The sequence below is a fragment of the Cervus canadensis genome, chromosome 16 (genome assembly GCF_019320065.1).
Source record: "Cervus canadensis isolate Bull #8, Minnesota chromosome 16, ASM1932006v1, whole genome shotgun sequence".
Lineage (NCBI taxonomy): Eukaryota > Metazoa > Chordata > Mammalia > Artiodactyla > Cervidae > Cervus > Cervus canadensis.
Window position 1 is genome coordinate 36,219,491 of NC_057401.1, and position 13,997 is coordinate 36,233,487.

Here is a 13,997-nt window from a genome sequence, read left to right on the forward strand (position 1 = left end):
CACTTTTTAAAAGTTGCTGCTTTTAAAAGTTACTTATGTTTGTGGTAATGTTTGTTCTTAAGTGGTTACTCATGGCATCTTGCTAAAACTTTCTCACCTTCAGAAATGATTTTATAATTTAAAGAAACACATGTTTAAAAACTGTGTTAGGACTTCCCTGGTGGTCCAGTGGTTAAGAATCCGCCTGCCAGTACAGGGGACACAGGTTTGATCCTTCATCTGGGAAGATTAAACATGCTGTGGAGCAACTAAGCCCGTGTGCCACAGCTACTGAGCCTATACTCTAGAGCCCCGGGAGCCGCAACTACCGAAGCCTGCGTGCCCTAGAAACCCGTGCTCTGCAACAAGGGAAGTCACCATGGTGAGAAGCCCACGCACCACAACAGAGTAGCCCCCACTCGGCATAAATAGAGAAAAGCCCACAAGCAACAATGAAGACTCAGCGCAGCCAAAAAGTAAAAAATAAATAAAAATTAAAAAAATAAGAAATATGTTAAATAATACAAAGGGGATACAATGGAAAGCTGGTTTCTTTCATTTTATATTCTAGTACTAATCTCCAGCTATAACCACTCTCTATATTTTTTAATATAAGTAACACAAGGAAATTCTGTATATATATATATAGAACAGCTGACTCATTGGAAAAGTCCCTGATGCTGGGAAGGATTGAGGGCAGAGGGAGAAAAGGGTGTCAGAGGATGAGATGGCTGGACAGCATCACTGATGCAACGGACGTGGACTTGGGCAAACTTCGAGAGATGGTGAGGCCAGAGAGACTTGGTGTGCTGCAGTCCATGGGGTTGCAAAGAGTCGAACACAGCTGAGCGACTGAACAACAAAACACATACGCACACTGTATAATGCTTTTGGCTTTTTAACTTAACATGTTGATCTCTTTCCACATTGGTATTATACATATGGTTATAGTTAGTCTTTTTAATATCTATGTGGTATTCAACTGAGTAGCTATATTTACCCAGCTTTCTGTGGTTTTGCTATTATAAACAATGCTTCTGTAAATATCCTTACACTTGTCTTTGTGTATTATATGTGCAAATATATTTTAGGATAAACTACAAGATTGAAGAATATGTTCATTTTAAATCTTAACAGAATTGTCTAATTGCAATTTATTTTTTATTTTTTTATTTTATTTTATTTTTCGTTAGTTGGAGGCTAATTACTTCACAACATTTCAGTGGGTTTTGTCATACATTGATATGAATCAGCCATAGAGTTACACGTATTCCCCATCCCGATCCCCCCTCCCCTAATTGCAATTTTTATAATGCCATTAGTATATGGGCATACTTCTCTTCCCATACCCATGTCAATAATTATCAGTTTTTAATCTTTAAAATCTGAGAAGAATCTTGTTTTAATATCTCCTCAGGTATGAGTGAGACTGAACATATTTTCATATGATCCCTGGACTGTTAACCCATGTACTTTGCCTACTTTTAAAAACTATATGAGGTGGCTATTGTCTTTTGGGTATTTTTTTACCTGATAATTTCTAAGAGTTCTTTGAACATTAAGTAGATTATTCCTTTTTCATTTTTAGTATGTTTTTAGAACTAAAATAAGAAAAAATGTTTGTGGTATGTATTTGTAGGTCATTCAATATTAATAGAGTGGCACCTCAGGCTGTGGAAGATGTTCTAAATATTGGTGAGTACAAAATAGTTCTTATGTTACAATTATAATATGCTATATAATGTGTAGATTTTATTGTATGTTAGCTATACAGTATGTTACAAAATATTTTATTTAATCAAGATATTTTCCCCCTTTCTTTTTCCAATAGCAAACCGACAAGGAAATTTAAGTCTTCCGTTGAACAGAGAATTGGTAGAGAAAGGTCAGTGACAAATGATCATAATCACTGACGTTTTTAGTTAAGTTCTGTGTATATTTTGAGGATGTTATCATGAAATGTACTTGTCTAATTAAGCAAAGCATAGTACTTTTTTGACTCCAACAATATAATACCCCTTAAAGTATATTGAATCAGTAGAAAGTTTAAGATGAAATTTTATTATTTTTATCAACCATGGAAATCTAACTTCTGTGTCAAAACAGTGTGATTGCAAACTTTTCCTGGGGAATAGGAAAATGTAGAAAAATACACATCAGGCAAATAGGAAATGTACACCTAAATTCAGTGTGCTATTAGTATCCTCCGAATGAGAAGGAATTCATTGAGCTGTGAATGCTTACCTTGACATTCACTAAAATGTTATCTTATCCTTTCACTACATACTCCTGCCTAGTTATTTCAGCATTCTTTTAAGAGAACCAGCACTGCTGGAGAAAGGATACTTATCAGGGAGTTTGAAGACCTGGGTTCCAATCCAGACCAGCCAGTCACTCACTGAAACAATGGGCAAGACTGTTTCTTTGCTCCTCTGCTTCCTCAACAGTGGAATGAGGGAGTAGACATAGATTGCTGGGGAATTCTTCAAATTTTGCAGAGGTATAATTATTATGAATGTATCCTTGTTTATGTTAACGTTATTTGAGATTATTAAGGAACCAAAATGAATGTAATTCAACTCTCAAATTACCACATGCTGTGATTTGTTTCTACTGTATATATAAATGTATGTTTTTGATGGTTGTTGCCCAATGGTAAGACAAGCACTTCTATATTGAGTGGGAATCACTTATATTTATTCTCCAATTTATAAGATTAAGAACACAGTCATGTTATATACACACTAAACCTCTGAATGGAGGTATTTGTCACTGATGTCAAGACCTCTGTGGTCACCATGATGTAAGTGTTCAGGGAATAGTTCAAAGTAAGACAGAAGTTTGCTCTAAGTTTTCAATAATTATGTCAGTTGCTTTTTAAGCATAAAGCAAGGATAGTTCATGAAAATCTAAGGTATTTTGATAACAGCAACATAGAGAAATCATGCATATTATCTGGCAGGCTTGAAGGAAGGACACCTCTCTGATGTAAGTATAGAAAACTCTTTCTGGAAAAGTCATTAGTATAATGAATGTCCATCCATGTTTACTAAATTAGCCTCCATTTTGTAAACCATATAAATCACATTCTCAGATCATTTCATCAGAGAAACAGGAAAGTTTTTAGAAGCTTGTAATGTGTATTTTAATCAAGGATCAAACAAAAATTGTAAAAGGTTTTATTCCATCTGTGTAAAATTAATGTATCTTAATTAATAAAAGTGAATGGTTTTTCAGTGAAAAAAAATAATAAATTTGTTAAAAATTATTTTAAAAAATAATAAACTGGAAACCACATTCATTTGATTTGCATATGAAATTTTAACACACTAAAGTCTATTCATCTACCAGGATCATTTTCGAAAGTATGGACCACAAACTAAAGCTAAATAGTGTTGTCTCTGTTTAGTTGAAGAGTATCCTAAGATTTCAAGGTAAATTATTTAAAAAAAAAAAAACAAAAATCCAAACTGTTTATAGTTGCCTTTACTTACCTGTGCTGCAATTGTCATCCGTAAACATTTGAATTTGAGAGTTATCGTAACAGATGTGTTCATATTGGTTGCCTTTAAAGTGATGTAGCAATACATCATAAAGTATATTAACAGAGTCAATCATTTTATTTGCGTGTTTTAGATTCCCATAAGACTTTCTTTGTTGAGATGGTTTGCCTTTAAAATAGTTTATAAACAGGACTAAATCTCTGTGGTTACTTTCAGGTCTCTAAAATGGATTGTTTTCTCCCTCTCTGATTTTGAGACCTAAAATATTATTTAAATCATGGCTTTGAGTTGGAATTAGTGTTAAATTTGTACCAAAGGAAGGAAAGTGAGGCATTTATAGTAATTGATTCTTCATTAGATAATTTCACTTAAAACAATGTATATAAAACAACTGAAATTTGTATCAGTTATATAAAGTAATTTAAGGGTATATATAAAATAGTGATTTTTCTTTTAATAAACATACTGCTTTACTGAATGAATATTATTCCTTTGAAGATTTGACTTATCTTCAGAAGCAATAGTGAATGCCAATGGTGCAGTCACTGTTACAGACACTTCATTTAATTCAAATGAAATTTTGGTATATAAGGTAGATTATCTGATAGTCTTGTGATGTCTTTTAACGTGGTGTTCAACTAAATGCTTTTTTCAAGCCCAGTTTCTTTGTACGGTTGTCTTTAACCAGTTTGTGCTCTGCATGCCAACTTTGTGTGCCTCTTGGTTAGGGAGAAAGTAGATCCCAAAGACTTGTAGAAATACCTCATGAACCTTTTGGCATGATGTTTTGGAAAGGAACTTATTAGCAAGGGATTATGTCAACTCAAGTTCTATTTTTGAGTGCTTCAAACTAGTTTCTCTTTGTTTACTGACTTTACAGTCCTCCCTTCCCCCACCAAAGGTACCTATTTCTGCTATCCTGTGGGTGATGTAGGCTTCTGTGGGCTAATCTGGGAACATACTCCCTGTTTATAAGCATTTTTTTTAATGGAGTTTGTCATGAGTTCCAAGAAACTTGCTGCCAAACAGACTTTTGGAATAGAACTGCCTTTAAATTGGGGATGGCATCCATTCTCATTTTGCACTTCTCAGAAGTGACTGTTTTTCATTGAATGTGCTAATATTTGGCTTTTTTCCTTTATAGTAACAAACGAATATAATGAATCATTGCTCTACAGTCCAGAAGAACCAAAAATACTTTTCAGTATTCGAGAACCAATAGCAAACAGAATTTTCTCGAGCAGTCGTCAGCGTTGTTTCACCTCAAAGTAAGCTTCCACAGTCTTCTTGTATCTGTTTTCCTCCCTTGTAATTAATTATAAAGCACATTTGGCTGTGAAAGTATTCAGTTTCATTAAATCACTGCTTCAAACTTAATCATGCAGGAAAAGTAGAACCTGTGGAGCTAAAGCGGTATCATGCTAATAACCTGGGTAAAGTGATATTTTCTTTAAAACTTAGTTTCACTTTAGAGAAACTAAAATTTAACTGAATAGAAAGGACATGGTTATTTAATTGGGTAATGTGTGCTTGTCGTTTTTACTTTGTTAAGTAAGACACAGTAAGATCGGATTGTCACTTCAAAAGAAACTGGAAAGCAACTTTTTTTTCATATAGTATGGAATAAAAGCAGGACATACATTCATATAAAGCCTAAATTGTGTAGCAACATAAAGGACTCATTTCTTTCAGCTTTTCCCTACAGCTGAATCTCCCACCCATGCCCATATCTATTAAATTTGCCACAGATTTTTTGTTTTGAGGGGAAGAAGATATACAAAAATGTTTATAATTTTTGTAAAGGTTGCCCAGTCTTCCAGACTGACAAGAAAACTTAACTATAGTTAGGGCTTCCCTGATAGTTCGTCTGGTGGGGAATCCTTCTGCAATGCAGGAGACCCCGGTTTGATTCTTGGCTCAGGAAGATCCCCTGGAGAAGGGATAGGCTACCCACTCCAGTGTTCTGGGGCTTCCCTGGTGGCTCAGATGAAAAAGAATTCACCTGTAATGCAGGGGACCTGGGTTTGATCCCTGGGTTGGGAAGATCCCCTTGGAGAAGGGAATGGCTACCCACTGCAGTATTCTTGCCTGGATAATTCCATGGACAAAGGAGCCTGGCAGGCTATAGTCCATGGGGTCACAAAGAGTCAGACACAACTAAGCGACTTTCACTTTCACTTTTCATCTCATGGCAAGCAAAGAATAGTTCAATTACAAATTGCTTCTTACAGTGTGCATGTACTTCTTTGAAAACACATAATTGAGTTTTTCCAGGAAAGACATTAAAAAGGATAGTGATCATATTTTAAAATCACTTAATCATTTGAGAATTAATTTTGATTAATCAACAAATCTATACTCAGATTGGGTAAGACTAAAAGATTCATTTAAATGCTTGCTCATATAAGTAGGAGAACAGCTTTATGACTTTGGTTGGAAACTATTTCGTAGCAACAGATTGACAAGTTGAACTAAATTAGAGTTATTAACTTATGTTAATCAAGGCACCATCGAGAAAATAAAGAGGCAGGCCACAGAGTGAAATAGTATCTATGTCCAGCAATGGACTCATATCCAGAATATATTACAAAAGTTCTTACAAGTCAGTAAGAAAGAAGGCAGGCAACCCCTTAGAAAAATGGCTGAAAGTCTTGAACAGGCATTTTGCAAAAGAGAATATCCAAATGGCTGATAAGTGTATAGAGAAACATCCTTGACCTTATTCATCTGAGAAATATAAATTAAAACTATATCATAGAAAAAAAAAAAACTATATCATATAATACCATAGTCATGTAAGGATGTGAGAGATGGACCTTAAAAAAGGCTGAGTGCCAAAGAATTGATGCCTTTTGAATTGTGCTGGAGAAGACTCTTGAGAGTCCCTTGGACTGCAAGGAGATCCAATCAGTCCATCCTAAAGGAGATCAGTCCTGAATATTCATTGGAGGGACTGATGCTGAAGCTGAAGCTCCAGTACTTTGGCCACCTGATGTGAAGAGCTGACTGATTGGAAAACACCCTGATGTTGGGAAAGACTGAGGGCAGGAGGAGAAGAGGGTGACAGAGAATGAGATGGTTGGATGGCATCATTGACTCAATGGCATGAGTTTCAGCAAACTCCAGGAGATAGTGAAGGACAGAGGAACCTGGCGTGCTGCAGTTCATGGGGTCGCTTAGAGTCAGATATGACGGAGCGACTGAACAAATACAATACCACACACACTCACCAGCCTAGCTAAAATGCTAGTTGTTAATAAGGTGGAGCAACTACAACTTTTATATAAAAGTGGAGCAACTAGAACTTTTATATAAAACTTTTATACTGTTAGGAATAATATGGAAAATTGTTTGGCAGTTACCTACCAAAGCTGAATATAGGACGTGCAGTGACTCAGTGATTCTGCTCCAAGATATATATCCAGCAGAAGTATATACACTGACAGATATGTAGGCACCAAAGGACATACTCTAGAATATTCATAGCAGCAATGTTCCCAACAGATCAAAACCCTAATGTCCATGCATAGTAGAAGGGATACTTAAATTTTGGTATTTTCGTACAATGCAGGTGTTTTCAGACAACAATGAAAATGAACCCAGTGCTGCTACATATGATAACATGGATGATTTCACAAGCATACTATTGAGCAAAAGAAGCCAGATATGGACATATCTATTGTATTCTTTCATTTATATAGAATTTCAAGGATAGACAAAGCTATTATTACTATGGTGATTGAAATTAAGATAGTGGATATGCTTGGGAAGGAGGGGCTGGGAGTAGAGACTGGGAGATGGGTTAAGAGCAATGAGGGAACTTCCCAGGAACTGAGTGTAACATTCAGTTCCTAATTTGGGTGATGATAACACAAGTGTGTTCATTGAGCTGTACCCTGATAATTTGTGCCTTTTCTGTGTATAAGTAAAAATTTTACATGACAGTAGTTACATTCTTGCTCAATATTTAAAATACTTGTAATGGTAATAATGTTCAAAAAGCTCCTATGAGTTCCATCAAGTCTGAATTTGTTCACTTTTAAGTGTTTGGGTAAATGGAGCTATCCTGAACATTTCGAGATTTTTTTGGGTAATGTACTTTATTGACATAGTCACTAATTCTCTCATAACAAAGGGCAGGGCAACTTGATTTTTAAACTCAAGGCCAAATGATCTACCTGCCAGTTTAGATAAAAACTCAGTGTTTTAAAGGAATTGCAGTTTAAGCAAAGTGTTGATATTTAACAAGATGTCTCTCTCTGCCTAGGGTGTGTGTGCGTTCTCGGTGTTGGGATGCATGCATGGTTGTGGATGGAGGAACTTCCTTTGAATTTAATGACGGAGCCATTGCTTCAATGTTGATCGAGAAAGAAGATGAGCTTCGAACTGTGCTTCTAGAGCAGTGAAGGATTGCCTCAGATGACCATTTTGATTGCCAGAGAAATAGTTTTACTGCAGAAACAGCCTACCAGTCATAAAGCTACAGTTTTTGGTTGTTGTTCAGACTGGTTGGCCTTGGGCTGAAAGGCGACCAAGAAAGTGAGATTTGCATTATTCTTCTGATGGATTCTGATGGAAAAGATGTTCACTGTGTAAGAAAATGGAGGACTATACTGATGAGAATTCATAACAGTGAAATTTTGATACTGCTTACAGTTGGTTTCCAAGAGTGCTGGTATCTTTATAAATTGAGAGAGGTAGGCGCAAATAAAAGATTTAATGTTTAGGATTTGAAATTTAACTGTACAAGTTTTTTTTTTTTTCCTTCCTTTTCCTCCTCACTTTGTGGAATTGGTCAGACCAAACACATCTCATTTGATTAGTATTTTTTTATAGTACCTAAAGATCAAGATTTTTTAAAAAACTTTGATGGAGAATTTTGATAAATCCTGACATTGACCTAATTGAAGTAGGTAAATGTGTTTTTATATATCTGCCAAGAGTTTTCTAATTTCAGAACACAATGATATTGTTATGACTATTGATTTAAACAGTTCAATCATTTTTGAAGTTATTTATAGATGTTTTCATTTAATTGACTATCAGGTTAATTTTGACAATGCTGGGTGAAATATATACGGACAAAATCATGGCACTATTACAAATGTATTAATTAGCCAATAATTATTTTAGGTCTTAGGTAACTTTTTTTTTAATGATTTGAGGCTGATAAAGTTCTTCCATATTTAAAACTCGCTAACATGGATTTAAAGACTAAAAGGATGAACTGATTAGGCACAGTCTATTATGAGTTTGGTAAAACCTATAAAAATTTTCATCTAGTGTTAGGAGTCTTGTCAGAAAGAAAGTGGACTGTTTAATAAATATGCAAAACATTTTAGTTTTAGAATTGCCTTACTTATTATCATGGTAGTTTTCACCTAGCTCATATTCCAAGTTTTACACATTAGGTTTGGAGGATAAAATGTTGTGGCTTTTCTTTTTTTCCCATTATGACAGTTTCTTTACCTAATTCCCGCTTTACTTATAAGTAATCCTAGAATTATCACAAAAAGTTCCTCTTGCTGCATCATGAGACAATTGGTATTCTTATTCCAATTATTCAAAGTTGTATTTTTTTTTTCCACTTGCTGTTAAAAATTTGTCTTCAATCACTGAAATATTTATTGAACACCGACTCTGTGCCATGTACTGTGTTGGTGCTGGGTGTACACTGGTGATCTGAACAGCCGCCGTCCTGATAGAACTGAATCTGGTGAGCTCAGAAGTAGCTTCTGTGAAATCTAGGATGTGTAATCAAACCGAGTGCTCTTAGTTTTGGCAACATTTATCATGTTCTTGTCAGATTTTTTTAAGTACTATTATTATACAAAGATAATCTTAGGTTTTGATGTATATCCAGAACAAGAATTTGTTTTTCTTAGTTGAGAGTAACTGCATAGATACTACTTACAAGGAGTTTACATCATGCCTACAATAAAAATTGGTGTTTCCCCAGAGATGGATCTAGTTTCTGGTTTGATTTAATAATGATATACTTAAGATACCACTTTATAAAGAAGCGAAATTCCACACTATAGAAACTCCCTAACAGGTTTAAAATACCTTTTTGACAAAAATGCCAACTCCATCTTTAATATCATGGAAATCTGATTGTCCAAAATGGTACATAGATCTGTTTAATATGTAACATATTAATAGGTAACCTGCTATGTAAAATTGTTTATAAGCCATAATTTAAAGGTTTAAAAGCTACTTAATGTGCTCCATTTGTGATATAACCTCTAACATTTCTGACCAGTTGTGGGATTTATTTGTACGAGATGACGAGAGGCAAAGGTTGTTAGAATAGCAAAAATGTTCTTATGAATGAGTTCCTGTTAATGGCAACTACATGTGAATAAAAGTAAACCATTGTTATCTTTTCTTTTTTAGTTCATTTATTTCTTCAGCTCTTATGGGTCATTATTTGAAAACCAGATTGCCCCAAAATATTATATTTCATGTCTTTTTTCCACACTATTATTTTTTTCCCTGTGGACTTCATTCACTGCTAATATGTGACACAGGGCTTCCTGGTAAATGTAGATTCTTCAGATATTTTTGAGTTAATGTTTTTGATGTTCTATATGTATTTATATTCATGGACCCAGTAAATCAAAATCATATTACATGAACTGCTGAACTGGAAAGAAGAATTATTTTAAATGCAGTTTATTCCTTAACATTAAAGTAACCATGAAGGATTAGGGTGTAAATCAATAAGAAGGCTTATATATAAGTTTTCTACATGAAGAAACGTATAAAGAATATTTTTTGTGTCATAGGCTTTATTTTATGATAGATTTTTTTAGAAAATTTTAATAATCATCAGTGGTTAAAAAAAATTCAAAACTTGGGATCCTGAAGAGACTGTTGAAGAGCTCTATCTGAACAATAGACACCTTTTTATACCAGAAGATTGTGAGTTCACTGGGAGTAGGGATTATGTGTTCTGATTTGTACAAAGAATACTTGAAAACCTGCATAGCTAGAGAAGAAATCTATTATAATACATGACGGTTTTACATGCTGAAACAACACTGTTAGGGAGTCTCTGTATGTCAGGGGGTGATGTATTGATAGTTGCAGTAAGTAGGACAGTATTTGAGGAACTTTTTTTTTAACCATTCTTTTAAAATGTTTTCCCCAACTGCAACTTCCCCCCCTCCCCGCCCCCAACACCTATTCTCTTTAAATGACTGAAGAGAACTTGAAAGATTTGTGAGGTTGTCATCATACTAGACTGGTTCTTTGCTTTCACAAGTGGCTTCCCTGGTGGCTCAGATGGTAAAGAATCCGCCCGCAATGCGGGAGACCTGGGTTCGATCCCTGGGTTGGGAAGATCCCCCTGGAGAAGGGAAGGATTGCCCACTCCAGTATTCTGGCCTGGAGAGTTCCATGGACTGTATAGTCCACAGGGTCACAAGCAGTCAGATACAACTGAGCGACTTTCACAAGAAAATCTATTTAAAATACCTTTGGTAACTAAGCTTTGTTACATAGCTATTTCCTCCTGCTTCAGAACTTTCCTTCAAAGCATCATTTCATGATAAGTGATTTTTCACAAAATCATTCTTTTATCTTTGAAGTATTTCCATTAGTCTTTGAAATGGGTTGTTGTGGACTATCCACTTACCATGTAGTTTTGGATTAAAGTATCACCAAAGTCTTAACCCCTCTATTTTCTGGTTCTTGCAGCAATACCACTGCAAGTTAACTTACAGTTACTATCCTGAGTAGTAAATTAATAGTTTTGAATAAAAAGACATTTTAAAAGCCAATGTAAATGACCAGGTTTTGTTTAAAACACAAAATGAAATGCATGGTGATGGTTGGGATATGATCAATTCCAGTGTGCCTGTTAATTTTAAAATGTGTGTCTATGGAAATAAGTCTGCCTTCTTGTCTCTCATCAGTCACAGCCCCTGCCATCTGAAGACCTTAAATATAATGATTTTACTGCTCAAATGTACAAGGTAGATATTTTGATATTTGGTTTAAGGAATACCAAAATGTCAGCATCTTGATATTTAGATTCACTAAAAAGTAACTCAAACACTAGAGCAAAACAAATCCCTAAAATGAGTTTAGGCTTTAGGGTTTCAACCTGTATAAGGAGTTAGTGTCTTGGTGGAGAGAGCTTTTTGACCTTCTGGGACCTTTGGCCAGGTGGGTATGGGAAGAGGAGAAGTAATGAGAGAGAAGGTTGCCTTCTGTTTGTTCCATGGTTAGGTTATCCAATGGAAAGGTGTTTCCAGTTTTCCTGGACCAGTTAGTGCCTTTCCTCATGTTCTAGACCTTGCCCTGTCCTCTACATTGTAGATCATTAGCCGATGTTGGATTGTAATTAAGTTCATCATGATAGAAGGGACAGAGTCACTTTATCCAGAAATAAATATTTTGCATTTGGCTAGAGTTTACCTAATAATCTTGGGAACTTGCATCTAGGGTATAGAAGAGGAATCAAGAGCCACAGGCAGACTGTTAACATCGTTGTTCTTCAGTCTCTTAAGTCATGTCCGACTCCTTGTGACTCCATGGACTACAACACCCCGGGCTTCCCTGTCCTTCACTGTCTCCCAGAGTCTGCTCAAACTCACGTCCATTGAGTCAGTGGTGCCATCCAACCATCCCACCCTCTGCTGCCCTCTTCTTTGGCCTTCAATCTTTCCCAGTATCAGGGTCTTTTACAATGAGGCAGCTCTTTGCATCAGGTGGCCAAAGTATTGGAGCTTCAGCATCAGTCCTTCCAATGAATATTCAGGGCTGATTTCCTTTAGGATTGACTGGTTTGATCTCCTTGGGACTCTCAAGAGTCTTCTCCAACACCACAGTTCAAAAGCATCAGTTCTTCAATGCTCAGTCTACTTTATGGTCCAACTCTCAAATCCATAATGACTGCTGGAAAATCCATAGCTTTGACTATATAGACAAAGTGATGTCTTCTTTTGAATATGCTGTCTAGGTTTGTCATAGCTTTCCTTCCAAAGAGCAAGTATCTTTTAATTTCATGGCTGCAGTCACCATCTGTAGTCATTTTGAAGCCCAAGAAAATAATAAAATCTGTCACTGCTTCTTTCTCCCCTTCTATTTGCCATGAAGTGATGGGAACAGATGCCATGATCTTAAGTTTTCTGAATGTTGAGTTTTATGTCAGCCTTTTCACTCTCCTCAAGAGGTTCTTTAGTTCTTCATTTTCTGCCATTAGTGATATCTGCATATCTGAGGTTATAGATATTTCTCCTGGCAATCTTGATTTGTAAAAAGAATGAAAGGCATATGGTGTGTGCCTCTTGATGGAAGACAGTATACCACCTATCCTGTCTCCTAGCTGTGATGTTCAAAAAAACTTTTGACAAACCCTCTAGATCAGGGTTTCTCAACACTGGCACTGAGGTTTTGGATCAGATGATTCTTTATTGTGGGAGCTGTCCTAGCTATTGTGGGATGGTTAGCAGCATCCTTGGTATGTACCTGCTGGAGGTCAATAGCCCCTCTCCACTTGTGACAACCAAAGCCATTTTCAGATGTTACCAGTGTCTCTTGGTGGCAAACTCACTCTTGGTTAGGAGCTTTTTGCTGCTAGATCTAACTGCCAGTTTATGGAAATAGGGGACACATGAACCTGTTAGACATTATTCCAGGGATGGATCACATCAGTAAAATCCAGAATGGAGAACACTGGACAAGCAACCTAGTTTCTTCCATTCGTAAATTGTAAGGATAATAAAGAAGAGGAACACTAAGATTAAGAAACTAAAGAAAATGTCACTGTCAACCAAATTCAAAGTATGATCTGTGTTTGGAGCCTGAGCAAAACAAATCTATGTAAGAAAACAGCTTTTAGATAGCTAGGGTACTTTCAACATCATCTTTATATTTAATGTTTCAGAATTAAATCAGAAGACTATCTTTCAGGTAGATACTGAACTATTCATGAAGTCATGGGTCTCGGTTTTGCCTCAAAAGTGATCTTGTGAGCATGTGATGTCTATGGGATGGGAGCTGCTGCTGCTAAGTCGCTTCAGTTGTGGCCGACTCTGTGCGACCCCATAGACGCAACTCACCAGGCTCTGCCGTCCCTGGAATTCTCCAGGTGAGAACACTGGAGCGGGTTGCCATTTCCTTCTCCAATGCATGAAAGTGAAAAGTGAAGTCGCTCAGTCGTGTCCGACTCTTCACGACCCCATGGACTGCAGCCTACCAAGCTCCTCCGTCCATGGGATTTTTCAGGCAAGAGTACTGGAGTGGGTTTCCATTGCCTTCTTTGATGGGATGGGAGAGATGGATGAAATGAGATTGGTCATCAGTTAATGACCTTTGAAAGCAGAAAATGAAGTTCACCATCTTTACCTTTTGCATTTGACATTTTTGATAAAATAAAGCATGGTATTGATTTTAAAAAGGAAGCAAAAAACTGGGTAATATTCAGGAAGAATCACCATTCTACCATTTCAATGTGTTCAAAAGGAGTTAATTCCTAGAAGATCTCTGGATATAGGGTAAACTATT

At 36.1% G+C, this 13,997-nt stretch overlaps 1 protein-coding gene across 3 annotated transcripts in view; it reads left to right on the forward strand.

Annotated features, from left to right (window-relative positions):
• Window positions 1-9,869, forward strand: part of NADK2 (NAD kinase 2, mitochondrial) — a 47,897-nt gene extending 38,028 nt beyond the window's left edge. For all 3 annotated transcript variants that reach the window (XM_043488775.1, XM_043488776.1, XM_043488777.1), the window contains 4 exons: window positions 1,619-1,674; window positions 1,811-1,864; window positions 4,627-4,750; window positions 7,750-9,869. In XM_043488775.1, coding sequence (XP_043344710.1) covers window positions 1,619-1,674; window positions 1,811-1,864; window positions 4,627-4,750; window positions 7,750-7,888 — 373 coding nt within the window. In that variant the 3' untranslated portion in view covers window positions 7,889-9,869. The remainder of the gene's footprint in view (window positions 1-1,618; window positions 1,675-1,810; window positions 1,865-4,626; window positions 4,751-7,749) is intronic.
• Window positions 9,870-13,997: the final 4,128 nt, after the last annotated feature.